At 43.0% G+C, this 19,887-nt stretch overlaps 1 protein-coding gene across 2 annotated transcripts in view; it reads left to right on the top strand.

Moving 5' to 3' along the window:
- The window catches only part of TBC1D12 (TBC1 domain family member 12), a 215,808-nt gene that overhangs the window by 181,034 nt on the left and 14,887 nt on the right, over positions 1–19,887 (top strand). For both annotated transcript variants that reach the window (XM_077454226.1, XM_077454227.1), the window contains 3 exons: positions 6,383–6,477; positions 8,286–8,357; positions 14,343–14,471. In XM_077454226.1, coding sequence (XP_077310352.1) covers positions 6,383–6,477; positions 8,286–8,357; positions 14,343–14,471 — 296 coding nt within the window. The remainder of the gene's footprint in view (positions 1–6,382; positions 6,478–8,285; positions 8,358–14,342; positions 14,472–19,887) is intronic.

Consider the following 19,887-nt stretch of genomic DNA (forward strand, 5'->3'; position numbering starts at 1 on the left):
GTTGCGGCCTGACCCGACCAATTCTGCAACGGTGTTGGAGACGGCTATAGTGGGGTCTCTGGAGGCCCTTAAGGGGTTGATCTTCAGGGGGCCAAAAACTCCTCTTTGCCTCACCCCTTCTATGTGCACCACTATGAGGGCATGGAAGGTGGGGGATGCATTTAGGGCCCCCCGGCCAAACTCCTGGTCTCCTCACACCCCCCTGTGGCTGAATCCCAACTTACCACAATTCAGTACCATCCCGGATCCACAGGCCTGGGCCAAACGCAAAATACTGACTCTTGAGCATATTATCACTAATGGAGAGCTCACTCCCTTTCATGTATTGCGTACCAAATTTAATATACCTGCACAGGCCTATTTTAGGTATCTCCAGATTGCACACGCTTATAGATGTCAGTTCTTAGGTCAGCCAACTATACTGGAATATTCGGAGCTTGTATCCACCCTTCGGGTGAAAGACTTGGAGAAACCCATGTCTCAGGTTTACGGGTCCCTTCTGGTTGCTGCCATCCCCGAGCTGTTCTCCCTCTGCAGGAAATGCGTGGGGGACATACCGGCGCTGGATGAAGATGACTGGAGGGAGATTTGGGATTTTCCGTTCTCCCCTCTGGTCTCAGCCAGGGATAAACTGGTCCAATACAAAATTGTACACAGAGCTCAATACACACACCATAGGCTGCACCAGATGTCGTTGGCACATTCCCTGGCATGCTGGCGCTGCTCTTATCAGCTAGGGGACTTTTTTCAAATTTTCTGGGCTTGCCCAGCAATTGTACTTTATTGGAAGGAAGTTCTCCATGTGATAGCTAGGACCTCTGGGACTAGTGTCCCCTATGACCCTAAATATTGTCTGCTGGGGCTAGTGGAGCAAATGCCAATCCTTAGAGCTAGGAAAATACTCATATCCCTATTGCTGTATTATGCACACAAGGCCATTACAATGAACTGGAAACAATCATCTCCCCCCTCTGTCAGGTTCTGAAAAAACCTGGTGAATGCTAGTTTACCTCTTTATAGAGCCACCTACTTGGGCAGGGGTTGCCCACACAAATTTGAACAGGTGTGGACCTGTTGGTTAGAAGAAAATACTACGGCAGCTTATGTGGTAACCAACCCTTAGATTGATATTATGGATATAGTATAATGATCTGCTAACCCAAGTATTCTTGTGTCATAAGATCCTGCCAATATACTATTGAGCACAGTTCTCCTGCACTGAACCTCTCCCCTCATTAGGGTATAGATAAGTAAGGTTGTTGTTCTGCCCTGTTGAAGTCTGTTGTGGCTTCAGAGGCAGTATGTTCTAGTTATATGATGTGCCTGGTTGTGGTCTACTACCGTATCAGAGATCTGCCTCTGAGTGGGTAATGTTTGGCCCCTGTGTTGGCAATTCTGTATGCTAACTAAAAACTCAATAAAAAAAGATTCTGCAGCTGTAGAAAAACAGCCCCAAAGCTGTCACTGTGGGTATGGTGTTCTTTTTGGTGATGTGCAGTGTTGTTTCTGAGCCAAACATATCTTTTGGAATTATGGACAAAAAGTTAAACTTTGGTTTCATCAGACCATAATACGTTTTTTCACATGCTTGAATGCTTTTCTTTGTAAGAAAAGGCTTCCATCTTGCCACTCTACCCCATAGCCCAGACATATGAAGAATACGGGAGATTGTTGTCACATGTACCACGCAGCCAATACTTGTCAGATATTCCTGCAGCTCCTTTAATGTTGCTATAGGCCTCTTGACAACATCCCTGACCATTCCTCCTCTTGTCTTTTCATCAATTTTGGAGGGATGTACAGTTCTTGGTAATGTCATTGTTGTACGATATTTTCTCCACTTGATGACTGTGTTCCCTGGTATATCTAATAACATGGAAATTCTTTTGTACCCTTCTCCTGACTGATACCTTTTAACAATGAGATCATGGGCGCCCGCAGGTAGGGTGAAGGGGGGTCACATTCAGCACAGTGGCGTTGCTATGGGGGTGCGGGCAGCCAGTGGGGTGACACCATCAAGGTGCTGTCAAGCCCCCCCCATCCGTGTAGTGTGACTGCGGGCTCTTTTCCCTGCTCAGTTCAGCAGAGAACTTGGCGGTGCTGTGTCAGGAGAAAGGCAAGCCGCGGGCGGTCAGAGGTCCCCCCCCCCCCCCCCCGCTCACCCCCCTTTCTTCTGTCAGGGAGAAGAGACGGTGGCTCTCACCAGGTTCCCCGCCCAGGTTTCTGCCCACTTCGTTCCTTCCCCTTTGGCCATAACTGAGGCCAATCAAAGGAGACTAGGAGAGCATCATGGGACATGTAGTCCTGAAGATTGGTGGCCCCATTTTCCACAGGAAGGAGGCTGCAGCTCGAAAAAAGAGGGAGATTGAGAGACTGCAGCTTGGAAAAAAGCTAAGGGAGTGAGTGCTACAGGACAAAGGAGGAGTGTGCTGGATGGAAGCCAGAGAGAGAGCCACGCTACCCAGTGCCACCAGAGTGCCACGCTACCCAGCGCCACCAGAGAGAGCGCCACGCGGCCCAGTGCCACCAGAGAGAGCGCCACGCGGCCCAGTGCCACCAGAGAGAGCGCCACGCGGCCCATCGCCACCAGAGAGAGCGCCACGCGGCCCATCGCCACCAGAGAGAGCGCCACGCGGCCCATCGCCACCAGAGAGAGCGCCACGCGGCCCAGCGCCACCAGAGAGAGCGCCACGCGGCCCAGCGCCACCAGAGAGAGCGCCACGCGGCCCAGCGCCACCAGAGAGAGCGCCACGCGGCCCAGCGCCACCAGAGAGAGCGCCACGCGGCCCAGCGCCACCAGAGAGAGCGCCACGCGGCCCAGCGCCACCAGAGAGAGCGCCACGCGGCCCAGCGCCACCAGAGAGAGCGCCACGCGGCCCAGCGCCACCAGAGAGAGCGCCACGCGGCCCAGCGCCACCAGAGAGAGCGCCACGCGGCCCAGCGCCACCAGAGAGAGCGCCACGCGGCCCAGCGCCACCAGAGAGAGCGCCACGCGGCCCAGCGCCACCAGAGAGAGCGCCACGCGGCCCAGCGCCACCAGAGAGAGCGCCACGCGGCCCAGCGCCACCAGAGAGAGCGCCACGCTGCCCAGCGCCACCAGAGAGAGCGCCACGCTGCCCAGCGCCACCAGAGAGAGCGCCACGCTGCCCAGTGCCACCAGAGAAATACTTGAGCCACTGCCAGGGTACAGACATGCTACACTACTGACTAGAGTAGCCCCCGTGAAACCCAGAGTGAGCGATCGTCCAGCCGGAGCAATCACTGCTGTAGTTTCACTGGGTCTGGTAAGAGGGCCTGTCGGCCATTATCCATTACTTATCCTAGGGACGGACTGTACTATGTCTGCTGTCTCTGACTATGACAATGTAATAATGACATTGTCAAAAAGGGGCGGTGCATGGGTGACCCGAAAATGATGCCCCCCTGAAAAAAGTTCTGTGGACACCCATGAATGAGATCCCTCTGATGCTTAGGAAAGATGTCTGCAGATGCAGACCATGGCTTTTGCTGTAGGAGGCAACTAAGAAAATGTCAGGAAAGACCTACTAGAACAGCTGAACTTTATTTGAGGTTAATCAGAGCCACTATAAATGATGGCAGGTTTGTACGGACTCCTTTTTTACATGAGTCTGAATGTAATTGCTACATCCCCAGTTATAAGAGCGTATGCAACCACGTTATTTTATTTTTTTATTTTTAACACCCCCCCCCCCAAAAAAAAAAAGTTTTTATTTTGTTTTTCAATTGAGTTTTGTATATTTTTTTTTTTAGCAAAGACCCTAGAGAATACAATGGGGTTGTTGCAACTTTTTATCTTGCACGGTATTTGCGCAGCAATTTTTCAAACGCGTTTTTTTTGGGGAAAGACAGATTTGTGCTTTAAAAAAACAAAAAAAAAGCTGTAAACTTAGCTTATTGTTTTTACATAATGTGAAAGACGAAGTTACGCCGAGTAAATATATACCCAACATGTCATACTTCAAAATTGTACACGCTCCTGGAATGGCGCCAAAGTTCGGTACTTAAAAATCCCCATAGGCGACGCTTGAAATTTGTTTACTGGTTACATGTTTTGAGTTACAGAGGAGGTCTAGGGACAAAATTATTGCTCTCGCGCCAACATTCACGTCGACACTTCACATGTGTGGTTTGAACACCGTTTTCATATGTGGGCGGGACTTAAGTATGCGTTCGCGAGCACATGGGGAGAGGGGCACTTTAAAAAAAAAATTTTGTTAATTATACTTTTTTTTTTATTTTTTTTGACACTTTTTTTGAAGAAAAAAAAAATTGCTCACTTTTATTCCTATTACAAGGAATGTAAACATCCTTTGTAATAGAAATATGACATGACAGGTCCTCTTTATAGTGAGATATGGGTTCAATAAGACCCCACATCTCACCACTAGGCTGGAAAGCCTGAAATCAAAAAAGCGGCGCCGTTTTTTTTTTAATGCAGAGCCTGGGTGTGACGTCATAACATCGCGCCTGGCCTCCGACGATCATAGAGACTCCGGCGACCCTCTGGTCTGCGGGAAATCTCTATGATCAACATCAGGGGCCGGCGGATTCTCTGTCCGACTCACCAGAGGGTGGCGGGGGCGTCCCTCGCCTCCCGTAAGATCGATCAAGCGGTGGAACAGCCGCTATGATCTTTCTTATGGTGCAGGGAATCGCCGGCTGAAAACGGCAATATCTGAATGATGTCTGTAGCTATCGGGCATCATTCGGATATCCCCGCTCAAAGTCCATCACGTCATATGGTGAGGTTAAAGGTGGAAAAAGTTCTGAAATTATTCATCTTTGTCTCATTTTTTTTACATCACAGAAACCTGACATTTTAACAAGGGTGTGTAGACTTTTTATATCCACTGTATATCCCCAAATAGATGTCACTATAAATGTGTCAAATATACTTTAAATAAGAATTCTAGGTGTGGCATATTTTACATAATTACATTGGCCCAGCTTGGACCAATGTAACTATGCATATACCATACCTGTGGGTTCCCTTTAGAAACTGGAAATCACTGTAGTAGACAAAAAAATGCCATACTTGGGATTCTTTAATGTGCAAATATATAAACTGTGCTCTACCGAAAGTGCTTATAATGGAAACAATCCTTTTTTCTTTTTCCCAACTCCATAAAATAAAATCTAAGTTCTCCAAATCCACGATCACGGACGGACCAGTAAGAGCACCACTCTTCCCTATGTGGGATCGGATGAGGACAGACCGTAGTCCGTCGTCACGCGATCCATTCCTCAGACAGATGGAAAAGTAGGTTTTTCCTCCGTCGCACTTTATCGGAGCGGGTCGGATGTCAGCGGACATGTCACCGCTGACATCCGTCTCTCCATAGAGGTCTAAAAAACTGACAGGTGGACCTGAACGGACAGTCAGTGTGAAAGAGGCCTTAAGGTATAATTGACCTATTCATAGCGCTGTCTTTTAGGGGATACATATGTGTGATAACAAGACAGCTGTTTGTTTTCTTTTATTACTTTTTTTTGGTTCATATTTGTAAATATATAGACCCTTCGAAGGATGCCATGTCACGAGTTAAAGGGTTAGCCATGGTCTGAAGATTTCGGCTTATTAGTGTTAATCTAAATGTATGGTCATAGCATACATTTTCATTTTATAACATCGGCATTGTGATAATACAAACAATAGGTATTTTGACAATCAATTATTCACTTACTTGAAACATCTCCTTTCATGTTGTCAGTGCTGCCTGTCTGCTGCCCATCTCTTTCCACAACTTCCTGTATTCCCTGCATGCTTTGCAGCTTCTTCTCTGCTGTTTACCTTCAATTTCTAAGCAATTTCTTCATATCCCATGGTACCTTTCTGCCTGCAAGCAGAGATTCCTGTACGGACTCAACCTCCTGAATCTTGTGCTCTCAGTACTTTTGTAGTTCAGAAGGCAGGCTCTGTGAAATGTGTCAACAGGGCATAGTGAATATGTCACAAAATTCAAGGTAGTAAATTAAATATGTGGAGGAGCTTCACAAAGTAAGCTTACAAACTTCAAGATCATTCAGATTAATAGGAATAGCTAGAAATACTTGAAATATAGTGTGGTAATAAGTATATAATTTTACATTTTGACCATATATACACTTTAACAGGACCAGAAAGCTCTATTTAATCTTACTCTGAGCCTGTTTTTTTTTTTGTTTTTTTTACTTTTTTTATTATGAAATATGAATTTCTAAATTGCCTGTTACTTGGCCTGTATTAGTGAATTTATTAAATATTGTACCTAATGATTTATTTATTTTTAACTTATTTAATAAATAGCAGTGACTGTTTTATGTAGATGACTTTGAGTGCCATGTTTATCCTAGGCAGTATACTTCCTTTGTTGTCTTATAGATGCAGGAGTGTCGGTTGCTGACAGGGAAGCCAGTCTAGAGTTAATAAAGTTAGACATTTCCCGAACATTCCCATCACTTTATATCTTCCAGAAGGTAAGGCAATGCTTCCTAATGTATTTCAATGCAAAGGATATTTTTTTAAGCTTTGTGTCCACTTATAAAAACTGGAATAAAGTAAAACATGACTAAACGTGGAATAATTGCCCAAAGTGGCCAATTAGTCATTAAATTAGTCATTTAAATTTACGTTGATTAGATCTTTAACAGCTTCTGCTTTATTCTTATTTATTTTTCTCACTTTTCTAAATTATCCATATGGGCAACATTTTTTCAATGTGTGTGTTTTTTGTTTATTTTTTTATTTTTTATTTTGTTTACCAGTTTTCTATACGACTTACCGGGCCAATTCTGACATTTCTCTCATACATGTAAAAGTCAACATTATTTTGCTAGAAAATTACTTTTTCTAGCAAGCCCTAAACAATATATATATTTTTTAAAGCAGTCCTAGAAAATAGAATAGTGGGTGTTGGAATTTTTTTTTTTTTTTAAGTCGAACAATAATTGTGCAGTTTTTATTTTTATTTTTTGAAAAGTACACTTTCATTTTAGTGAACCCAAAGACAATATAATGCTCAACATATAAATGGTGATTTTATGCTGAGTAAATAATGTCAAACAAGCCTTTATAGGTTACTAATTTAGAATTGCACAGGAAGTCTGGCCCTAGAATTATTGTTCTCACTCTGACGTTTGTGGTACCTTACATGTGTGGTGTGATCGCTGTTTACATATGCATGCGGGACCTATATTTTATTATTCTCATCTATTTTATTTCATTTATTTTTACACTCTCTTAAAAAAAAGTTTAACCAACTTAATTTCTCTCACAAGGGATGAACAACATCTCTTCTGCTAGTGTAAGCCATAACATGTCCTCTTTAAAGGAGAGATCTGGGGTTTATAAGACCCCCATATCGCTTCTGTGGCCTCCAGTGCATCTGATCAAATCGAGATCGGTTTGATTAGATGCTTTCACAAACCTCTTGTAATGAACAAACCAAATCTGGAAGTGACTAAAGTCTAGTTACTTTTAGTTTCTGATGTCACACTGTGAGGAACAATATTAGTTTCTCTCACTGTGTCCAGGGAAGCCAGTGTCACTGGTGGCATCATAAACGGGGTCCCCGATGGGACAGGCGAGCCTGGTAAGGGGGGCAAAAGGAAGGGGGACCCCCTTCCACTACCTGTAAAAGTGATCCAACGGCTGTAAAGCCACTAAATAGATCAGTGGCATTGCTGTATCTGCTGTGCATTGTATTCTATTTTTATTTATTTTTTTGTCAAGGTGGTGTTTGCTGGTCTCCCTTCCTTCTGCTTAGCAACACCTGCCCAAGCGCATTCTGTGCCCATAGGTGGGATAGCAGAGCCTGAGAAATATAGCCGGGCGTCACCAGGGAACGTACTGGGGGTCTGTGGAAGCGATCCGCTGCTCTACAGCTGTCAGGTTGCTTCCACCGGAAAGCTGGCAGTTGCCTTGTAGCAGCCAGGAGTGTGTGTAAAACCCTAAAAACTAAGGTGGGAAGGGGTGAATTTAAAAGCACAGTTATGCAACAGGTAGTCAGAACAAGTGCCAGAGCTACTGACAGGTAAGCCATTAGGCGATTTTTATTTATCCATGTTAAATATGGGTGAACTACAGTAATGTGGCATGCAGAACATAAAACATTGACATTTTATTTCTTGTTTCGTGTTTGTTTAGATGCTGCAATCTATTGATACACTGGGTAGCTGTAAAACTATACAGTATATGCAATGAATAAAGGCTTCTTCAGGTTTCTAGTTTAACAAATTAAGCTGGGATACTGACCAATTTACTCCTGCTTTTTTTTTTTTTCCAGGGGGGGCCATATCATGATTTGCTTCACAGTGTGCTGGGGGCATACACATGCTACAGACCAGATGTTGGTTATGTAAGTGGATCTTTCAGTAGAGTGATGTTTATTGATTTTATTGGGATATTTTTGTTTAGTTATTTCTGTTGTACCAGATTCTGCTGTATCACTTTTTTTCTTTATCTTCACTCATTTTTTCTTCAGTCTTTTCTCAGCGGGTCATAAAACTTTTTCTCTCGTTCATTGGTGGACACTTGCTTCTTCATGTCTTTTTGACCATAGGATTTATAGTGCACCTACAGCAGCAGGACACTGGGCAGAAAATAAACTCGGCACCTCCTAGGGGCAGCCCCCTAGCTGGTGTAAATCCCCTCTCTGCTATAGGCAAACTAGTTATCTGTGCCTAATATTTCAGTGGAGTAAAGACCTAGTACCCTGCTGGGACCTGTGGTTTCATTGTTATTTTTTTTTTTTTTTCCTGGAATTTTTCCTTATGAAGATCTTCAATCAATAGCCAGGCTGGACGACAGGCTGGATTATCTAGATCCAGTGGTTATCCCAGTATGGCCATCGAGTGCACACCCACCTTTAGCTGTGCACTGAGTCGGCTACCCATTTGGGTTAGGGACGGCCGCCAAGTTGAACTTTTTTTAGGTGCACATTTGACCAGGCACCTGATGTTCAAGTCGCAGCGCTACCCTGGCTGATAGCCACCCTACTTAGGTAGGAGGCAGATCTCTCTATGGGGTGTCACCTACTTACTCCATGAGAGTGGTAAGTAGAGCTCTCCCTTCCCCATCCAGGCAGGATGCAGGTGCTCTTAGGGGATGGTCAGTCCTGCAGGGTTCTCCTCCTCTCCTGTATGACCTCTGTTGCTGCTGGGACCCCTATCCTCCCTCTCTCCTACCCCTCACTCTCTCCATCTCCCCTACCCTGTTTTCTCCATCCAGCTGTGGGTTCCCAAGCATCCTGTGCAGGGCAGTTACCTGAGATTTCTGAAGTCTTTGGATCCTCCCTGATCTGAGCATTTGGCGGAGCGGTTGTGCATTACCCTGGGAAGAGTGGCACAGTGCTGTGTGGGGTAGACACCATGCTGCTTGGAAGCCGGTGGCCATTTATTGGGGTCTGGCAACATGATTACTGTGTGGTGGCCATTTTCTTGGGGTCTGACAGCCTGTTAGCTATCTGGCAGCCTGTTTCTTATACTTATCAGTGACCATTTTCCTATGGCCCAGTGGCGTCTGTGTTGCTCTATCTGGGTACCTGGGCAGCGGGGGTGCTGCGGCCATTTTCTTTCGGCTGCATGGTGGCAGCCATCTTGGGTTTCCTTGGATGCGTTTGTGTGTTTGTCTGCAGCCTGTACATCCATAATGGCTTTTGCCCTTCAAAGGTGAACGCTCTTTCAAAGCTACTTTGGATGACATCATTAAGAATCTCACTACTGAAAAATACTCCTTCATGCCACAGTCCAGGAAGGGGAAGGAACCTCGTCACAGGCACCTTTTCTGCACACACAAGATTTTTCATCCCTCTGAATCTCCAGACAAAGGCAGTAAATTCTTGGAGGTACCATGCAGCCATTATCTCTTAAGCCCTCCTAAGCTGCGAACAAGTCCTCCTCGGAATGAAGGGGTGTCTATGCTGGTTTGCAGCTCTGGAGCTCTATGCCTATAGCAGAGAGGGGGTTTATACCAGCTAGGACTGCACATAAGCAATGCTGAGGTTCTTTGCTGCCTAATGACCTACTCCTGTAGGTGTCGCTATAAATCCTGTGGTTAAGAATAAGAAGACAAAGCTGTGTCCGTCAATTAAGGGGATTTTACGGTGAGTAACTAAAAATCTAATTTTTGCCAGTTTTAATAACATATATGTAGTTGGTTGATTGTATAGAAATAATCCTGCACGCTTATGAAGGATTGCTGGTAAAGAGACCAAAAAATACCTGGCACTCAGGTGAAAATGTAGAAATAGTTTGAAGCTGCTATTCTCATTTTCAGTTTGTGTAACGGGTTAAAGTGTTTTAAATGACAAGACTGGGCAACTGCTTTAACTGTGTTTGAGCCTTATTTTATTTAGTGATAGGTCTTACCTAAATTCATGCGTTTTTCATGTACTTTGTGATTCACTTCATGTATGTTGTGGTGCCTTGTGCTTTTAGGAGTGTGTTGGTGCCTTTTTGACATATTTTTGCACAGAATTAATGAAAAATAGGCACATGACACATGGAAGCATGTACTTTGACACTACTTGTGCTAAAGAGGTTATAAAAATACAGAATAGACCCCTGGGGCACACCTAGACCTGTCTTCCTAAATCTAGACACCTGCAAACTTCAGGTTTATGTATGCAATTCTCTCCCCCACCAACGGCCATGTCTTACATCTCTATTTTCCAAAATACGCACTAGCAGCCTTTTACCCAAAAACAATATACTATAGGGATGTTGAATATAATCGTACATCTGTGCGTCGCGTTTCAGCTGTCCGTGATTCTGCATCAATGCTACGACCAGCTAAATCGATTGGCGGATGATGTCATCCCGACTTGCCAGTACCCCAGGGTACTCTACTTACAGGTGTTAATCTAACTGTCTTATTGAATCCCATCTTAAAGTACATTAAGTTCCCCACTATACATGCTTTAAAAAAAATATGTAGCTACTTACCGCATTTCAGACTGCCCGGCCCGCCACTCTTCTCCTGACCTGACGGCTACAGCGGGCGGCGCTCAGAATCCCCAGTTGATGTCAGCCAGCAGGGAAGCAGCGGGCCGGACAGTCATGTGAGCGCAAAAGGGCACTCTGAATTGTGGTATGTAGCTACATGTTTTTTTAAAAAGCATGTACAGTGGGGAATTTAATGTACTGTAAGATGAGATTCAATAAGACAGTTAGTTTACCACCTGTAAGTAGTGTACATATGTGTTTGTACTCTTCAGCTCTTATTGGCTCTGTGCTGGGAGTTCCACTCAGCTTCTCAGTTTGCACCTTCCACTGTGTTGACAGGGCTGTTTGTCAGCTGTGGATTCCATCATTCCTGTCCCCTCAGCAGCAGTGGGTTTTTCGTCTATGTGAATGCCTGTACCCTGTAGTGCACTGCATTAGTGCACTTTTTTAAGTGAGTGAGATTTTCTTTTTATTTAATAAAATATGTTTATACAGAAAGCCCTATGACATCCCCAACCCTGGACTCCAGGAGAAGACCATCACACCCCCAACCCTGCCATGTGCACAGCACAGGGGATCCTCTATCCCTGATATTACTCACCTGCAGGACTCCATGATGACCATCTTAACATCCTCCATTTGATTCTTCCATCCTTCAGCCTCCCCTCATCACTACCATTTTTAGCTTTGAACTCTTCCATCTGTCTGTTCCTATTCCATGGATTCCTCCATCTCCATCCCCATCCCTAGACTCTTCCATCCTCCTGTTCCTATCCATGGATTTTCCATTTCCATCCCCAGACTCTTCTATCCTTCTTTTCCTATCCATGGATTCCTCCATCCCCAGATTCTTCCATCCTCCTTCTGTTCCTATCCATGGATTCCTCCATCTTCATCTCCATCCCCAGACTCTTCCATCCTTCTGTTCCCTATCCATGGATTCCTCCATCCCCAGACTCTTCCTTCCTTCTTCTGTTCCTATCCATGGATTCCTCCATCTCAATCCCCAGACTCTTCCATCCTTCTGTTCCCTATCCATGGATTCCTCCATCCCCCGACTCTTCCTTCCTTCCTTCTGTTCCTAGCCATGGATTCTTCCATCCTTCTGTTCCCTATCCATGGATTCCTCCATCCCCAGACTCTTCCTTCCTTCTTCTGTTCCTATCCATGGATTCCTCCATCTCAATCCCCAAACTCTTCCATCCTTCAGTTCTTATCTCCAGACTCCTCCAGACTACAGAGTTTTTTTTTATTTTTTTAACATGCTGGTACGCAGTATACTGTACATGTATACCCTGCTTAAATAGGAAGTAAACCCTGGTGGGTTTTACTTCCTCTTTATTTCCCTGAAAAGTTAAAGCATAAAGCATGCGCGCGGGAGCTGCCAGTCACGTCATGACCCCTACATCGTGCCCTTTCTAAAGGGCGCATGCACCAATGACATTGCCGTATGTGCCGTAGTCATCGCCGCTCGTCATTTTAGTAAGTATCTCCTAAACCGTGGAGGTTTCAAGCACCTACAGTTAAGCCTTAATATAGGCTTACCTGTAGGTAAGAGTGGTTGTACGACCACTTTAAGGCCTGTTTCCATGCATTGCAGACAATGTTGCAGGGTGCTTGTTTGCATGGAGGAGCTTTTTCCACTCACCATGGTGACCAGGCAATTGATTTGTCTACCTCTGCCCTAGGGTCTTCTTTTCATTAAGCTAATTGGAGAGGACAAAAACTGTTAAGATTCACACTACAAAAGGAAACAAATGACTTGCCACTTTTACTTTAGTAAGTGATTTATCCACTCTGTATATTGCCTGTGATTAAAGGGGAACTGTAGTCTGTTCACATAATTTGAAAATAAAACATCTTTGCCATTCTGGAGTTTCCCTCCAACCACTTTGCACATAATTTTTTTATATACTGTGATTCTGTACTTGCCAAATATGCTGAAGAAATCTCCCTCCACTGAGTCTGGCTGCAACCATGTTAACTGTGGGCAGCTGAAGCTGCTGCCTGTTCACTTCCTGGATTTACCTCCAGCTCGGCAGCCCTGCCGCTCTCATTGGCCCTCTTATGGCTCATCCCCCCTCCCTTTCTGGCAAACTCTCACCAGAGTGAGAGAGTGTGTTGCATATGATGTCATAAGCCTAGGCTTTTTAGAAGACAAGAAACAGGAAGTGGGCTTCATAAGGTATTTACTGTCAGAATTTTTTTTTTTTTTTTAACTATCCAAAGTTAAAACAACAAGGGCAGAATGTTTGATAGATGCAAAGTTGAAAAATGACTGAAGGTCCGCTTTATTAAATAGCTGCTATACAGATGTACTTGTAGAAAGTTACATTTTAATATTTTTTATTTTATTTTTACATTTTGCTGAGTGTTATGTACTCTGCCAGCCTTAATTTGCATAATTTTAAAAGAAAAGAAGGGAGTTCAGGATACAAATTTACGAACACCTCCTTCTCTGATGAGAAGATTTGGGAGATATCATAAAACACTGTACAACAGAAATGTGGCCTTTTAGTGCCAGTAATGAAACAGAGCTATCTGAAATACATCTGCTATAAAGGTGTACCACATCCCCAGAAAGATAGAAAAATGGAGAAACCCCCTAGATCAGGGATATGCAATTAGCGGACCTCCAGCTGTTGCAAAACTACAAGTCCCATCATGCCTCTGCCTCTAGGTGTCATACTTGTGGCTGTCAGAATCTTGCTATGCCTCATGGGAATTGTAGTTCTAAAACAGCTGGAGGTCCGCTAATTGCATATCCCTGCCCTAGATGTAGGACTTTATAGGTACTACCATATTCACATACGTAGGAAAATCTGTAAAAAAAAACAAATATTATACAAAGAAATACATAGTTGCAATATCACAGAAACATATAAATAATCAAGGATGCATAACAATACACAAAAAATCATGGATAGGTGTAATGGAGTAACCCAAACCCAACAACGTTTCAGAGTTGAGTCGTATTTTCCTTCATCAGGAGTTTTTCATGCATCCTTGATTATTTATATGTTTCTGTGATATTGTAACTATGTATTTCTTTGTATAATACATTTTTTTTTACATATTTTCCTACGTATGTGAATATGGTAGTAACTATAAAGTCCCACATCTAGGGGGTTTCTCCATTTTTCTGTTTAGTGCCAGTAATGCCCAGTCTTCTCTAAGTTATATAAAGCCCTGGCTACGGTTACTAGGGCAGCATATACCGAATAGGAGTTTTCTAACTCAGAATAAATATTTAGCAAAACTAAAATAGGGTTTTGCTATATTCCCTAATTCTGCTTTACATTTCTAGAAAGTTAAATGTGTGCCTTCTACATGCAGACTGACTGAAATGCAGTGCTAAATTAATCACTTCAATTTTCTTCGTTTTTTTTCTCTTGTAGGTCCAAGGCATGTCCTTCATTGCAGCAGTCCTTATTCTGAACTTAGAAGAAGCTGATGCATTCATCGCATTTGCAAATCTTCTGAATAAGCCATGCCAGCTGGCCTTCTTCCGGGTCGATCACAGCATGGTACGCCATACCAATATCTCTTCACATGGCCTTTCTTAATAGTGAATTACTTTTGCTTCCTGCATTGGCATAAAGAACCATTATTGGAATGCTTTCAAGATAGACTGTTCTCTCACTGCATTTTACTGTCCTTTGTGACAAAATAAAATGTACTTGAACTGTTAGTAAGTTTGTGTTTAACCACTACAATACAGGGCACTTTCACCCCCTTCCTTCCCAGCCCAATTTTCAGCTTTCAGCGCTCTAGCGCTTTCAGTGACAATTGCGCGGTCATGCTACACTGTACCCAAATGAAATTGTTATCATTTTGTTCGCACAAATAGAGCTTTATTTTGGTGGTATTTATTCACGACTCCGTTTTTTTTTTTTTTTGCGATATAAGCGCAAAAATAGCGTAAATTTGGAAAAAAAACAATATTTTCTTTTTTCTATTTGAAAAGAAATCCAATAAAATCAAATTTTGTCATAAATTTAAGCCAAAATGTATTCTGCTACATGTTTTTGGTAAAAAAAATTCCGTTAAGTGTATAATAATTGGTTTGTGTGATCACGGACATATGTACGCAAATGATCATGTACATATGTGTGCAGGTGATCACGTACATATGTGTGCAGATAATCATTGGGACATGTGATTTTAGTGGGACATATGTGGGGGACATGTTTTTATTATTAGGGACATGTGTTTTTATTATTTGGGGACATGTATGTTTTGGGGACATGTGTGTTTTGGGGACATATGTGGGGACTGTGTTTGTACTGTGTGGTGTGTTGTGTGTTTACACTACACTGATGATCAGTGAGTAAAAAGCTGTAAAAAGAAGCCCATACTCACTGATCATCAGCCGGCTGCAGCGTTCTGCTCTCCTCTCCTCAGCGGTGACTTCCGTGTGAGGAGAGGAGAGCCGATTGCCTAGCAACCGGCTGTTTGTTTACATCACATGACGGCCGTGATTGGACACGGCCGTCATGTGATCAGGAGGGCCGATCTGAGATGTGCCGTGTCCGGGTGACACGAGCACATCGGGATCGCGCCGCTGCGCGGGCGCGCGCGCGATCCCGCTACTCCTGAATGACGTTCCTGAACGTCCTATCAGGAGTAGACGGCTCCCACCCGGCCGTATATATGCATTGGCCGGGTGGGAAGTGGTTAAGTTCAAACAGTAAATTGGATTGTGTTTTGTAAAATACAGTACTGCTTTTTTAATAAAAGTTTTTTCTTTTCTAGCATATTCCTCCCAAAAGTTGTATTTTAATTATGGATGTCATTTGGTAGGCTGGTTTTAGTTTAACAATTGCTTCTTAAATGTCTTGAATACTCCAACTCTGAGATATCTGTGCCAAAGCTCCTGATTATGTCCCTGTCCACCTGGGAGTTTTGAGTGCCCTGCTGCTCATCCTGTTTTGATTTCTATAATGTTAGGCCCCTTTCACACTGAGGCGTTTTGCAGGCGCTAAAGTGATAAAGATAGCACCTGCAAAGCGCCCTGAAAGAGCTGCTCAGTGCACTCCAATGTAAAAGCCCTGAGGGGTTCCTAAAGCGCCCCTTCCCATTGAAAACAATGGGGCAGCGCTCCAAACCCGCCTGCAAAGCGCCGCTGCAGCTGAGCGCCCCAGTGGGAAAGTAGGCTTAAAGAAAAGATCCAGCAGAGAGTGGAAGTCTAGCATCTACTTAAAAAGGGGCTCATTTATACCAGAGAACAGTTAGTTATTTCCTCTATACGCCAGTGGTTCTCAACCCTGTCCTCAAGTTCCCCCAACACAGTGTTACCAACCTACCAGATTGAAATTTACTGGCAAAAACAAGTTTTTAATGGCATTTACAAAAGTTACAAAATGACAGCATTTAGGCTACAAACAAAAATGAAAAAAGAGAAAACAAGCCGTGCTGTGGTAATTGGTCTAATAGGTTGTTGCCGTCCCTATAATTCCCAGCTCCTTTAGGAGGCTAAGAACTCCAACTGTTATATAAATAAATTTAGGGATCCTGGCGCTACCTCCAAAAAAATGTTTAATAGAAGGTATGCCCTTACTGCATAGGGTGATCTAAGATATATTAGCTATAGTAGTCTTATGTCCCGTAAATAAGAGAGAAAAGTTCCTAATGTAAACAGCAAAGAGAAAACAAGAGGAGAGAACCGCAGCCTATATAGTCTAGGCCACTGTAAGGATACTCTATGCTTGAACTATGTAGTACCGGGCACTGGGTGTGTTGTCAACACCCCCCTGCTTACTGTATATACCAGCTAATTATATAAGCATGCTATATGAAGAGAGTCAGAGTTGATAAATATATCACATCATCAGACCATAATCGGTCATAAGCTCACCACAGACACTGCCCACGCCCCATTAGACTAGGGGGATGAAATAACCCGTCCCCTGGATCCACGGACTTGCAAGAGGGGACAGTATGATTGGGCATCCACACACACAGTAGAGGGGACACCTTTTGTGGGACAGTGGCAGCACCTAAAAATAATAATTAGAAAGCTATTCATTTTAAATTATTGTATATGCATTACATACTAGAATTAGGGAGAGGACAGACTTGAGAAATTCTTTGAATATATACATATACTTCTGGGAGTTTGTATCATTTTTTATTTATTTTTATTTTAAATTTAGTTTATGTCCAACGTCTTTTATAGTTAAAGATTATATATAATCCATTTATATATATATATATATATATATATATATATATATATATATATATATATATATATATATATAGAAATAAAAATACATTGTATAGCAGATTATTATTGGGGTTAAAAAGACCCTTTCTTTTCAAATTGTGATTGGTAGTATTGGTAATACGATTACGTGTGTTAATAGCAATATGTATGTTAAACATATGCTGTGTGATAAATCAGGTGATGTGATCTGAGTGGTGACTAATGTGTGGTGAAGATAATGAGTACTCAAATTAATTGAATAAATGTGCAAATAAAAGCAATACAATGAGATCAAGTGAAATAGAATAAAAGTGAACTGGTGATAGTGACAGTGAAATCCATAAAATAGTAATGAGTGCATATGAGTGTGCTATGAATAACAAACACTGAATAAGGGAATAAATGATATGTGCTCATGTAAAACTTTGTACTGAATAAGTAATTACTGTGTGCTCATAGGAAGCACTATCAATGAAAGACTTGGTGTATGTGTCACAAATGTAGCAATGGTGCTATTATTCAAAAGTATCTAAACTGATAAATATTGACTTTTAGATTGCAGCAAAAGTATTTAATAAAAATAAAATAATGAACCAAAAAAGAGGAATGAAAAAACCTCTGCTGCATGTTTGCAACAATCGGCACACGCTGAGGATCAGCTGATCCTACCCGGCGTGTGCTCTATTTTATATGCTTACTTGATTGTTGATTGTGTGCAGGTGCCCGAAAATTGCTCCACCCACTGGTAATCCCATGGGGGGGGGGCCTGAGCCGCTGAGCGTGGCTCCCCTGTCACCCCCTCGGTGTTCCGGAAGACACTCTGTGTCCAGGAACCATCCGTTGCCTCCGCCGCATAATGCGTGACCTATTGGAGGGTATAGCCCCGCACATGTGCACCGCGATCCCCACGCTGACAGTGTAGAGGCACCGCAATATGCGCAGTGCATCCAAGGTAACATCCCCGCACATGCACACCACGAGTCCCACACAGGCAGTGCAGAGGTCCCAGCGTGCCTGCGCACCGTGATCCCCACGCCAACAGCATAGAGGCACCGCATTGTGCGCAGCATGAGTACCACACAGGCAGCGCAGAGGTCCCAGTGCGCCTGCGCGCCGGCTCCCACCCAGCGGCAATCACGGAACGCCGCTGGCACGGGTACTGCTCCCTGTTCCTTCCGTAGGAGGTTAGGTGTTATTATGGGAACTAAAAAGGGGAGTCAACCGCAATGTGTGTGTCGTCGTCCCTGTGCCAGGAAGTCCACGACACCCAGGGCGGCACCCCCAATCAGACAGGGATGGACAGGCCGCGAGCTCTGTGAGATCTGCAAGGAAAAGAGAAACGCCCAAAAGGAAGCATTATAATAATCGGGATTGAATACATTTAAGTAACATTATTAGTATCCATTTTCATTATTTAAGTTATTTATTTGGACAGAGGATTGGAGCAAGTTTTTTAGTAGCATGCTTCATCCTCCTAATCCACCATAATTATTTTATGATGCTGTTTACTCATTATGGCTAAGGAAAAAATTGGAAAAACAAGGAACAAATTATTTGCAAACATTTTTTAGTTATTTTTTTAAAGTATTAAAGTAACCTGATTTGGATGTAAATACCCTGAAATTAAAGCTGAAAGTCTGCAGTTAAAGCACATCTTGTTTGTTTCATTTCAAATCCATTGTGGTGGTTTATACAGCCAAAAAGATTAGAATTGTATAGATGTCCCAATATTTATGGACCTGACTGTACATCTGCCAAGTTATTTCTGGCTGTTGATTGACATACTTCGAGACCACATAATCCACTACAAGCAAGTAGCAGTATTTACTAAGAATATCTTGAACTTGCTTGTGCTGCCCTGAATAATGCATGATTATTCTAATTGTTTGAGGGCTAGATTTCCTTTTAGACTTATGGATTAGGCTAGCTCGATCTTGATGTTTAACTCGTTTATAGGCCTTGTTTTGCTGTATCCTCTGTTCATCAGATGCGATTGACAGGCCCTAGTTTCCCTCACAAAAGCCTTTTCATTCGTACAATTCCATTTGATCTTTAGATTTTGATTGTACAGAATACTGGAGATGGGAGAAATGGAGTGTGAATTGGTTGCATGTAAGATCGTATGTTCTGCGGATGGCTTTTTATACAAAGATGACCCTAAACTTCCATTAGGATTGGCATAGATTTCAACATCTAAAAAAGTGCGTTGGTGCGACATACATGCTTTATCTGGAACTGCTCTCCTCCCCTTACTCAACAAACACCTGAAGTTTGATACACGTGCAAAAAAACACTTGAACGCACAAGAGGGAAAGAAAAAAAAAATTCTAAATCACCAGGAACATGTCCTGGTCACTTGTGAGTGCTGTAGTTCTGCAGTCAGTGTTGTGAATTTTAAAGTGCTCCTAGAACATATAAATTCATTAGTGCATAGTTCACTTTAACACCGTAACTGTTTGATGGAGGAAAAGCTAGTCTCATAACTTTGACAGTCACAAGGGGCTCCCCTATTGATTGTTTTTTTGTTCATCATTCTTTTTAATAACACTTTACATTGGTGTGCTATTGACATAATTAATTGCAGCTCAACATTTTTTCGAGGATGCTTTTTCTATAAAAGTAAATGTCTGATTTTACCAAATATAATTTACAAAGAAAATTTACTGATCCAATAATTTTATATTTACAGTTGTATTCCTGTGTTTAGTTGTAAATTACATCTAGAGATGTATATG

Source organism: Lithobates pipiens, unplaced genomic scaffold (assembly GCF_037356315.1).
Source record: "Lithobates pipiens isolate NorthernLeopardFrog02 unplaced genomic scaffold, aLitPip1_a1.2 Scaffold_25, whole genome shotgun sequence".
Lineage (NCBI taxonomy): Eukaryota > Metazoa > Chordata > Amphibia > Anura > Ranidae > Lithobates > Lithobates pipiens.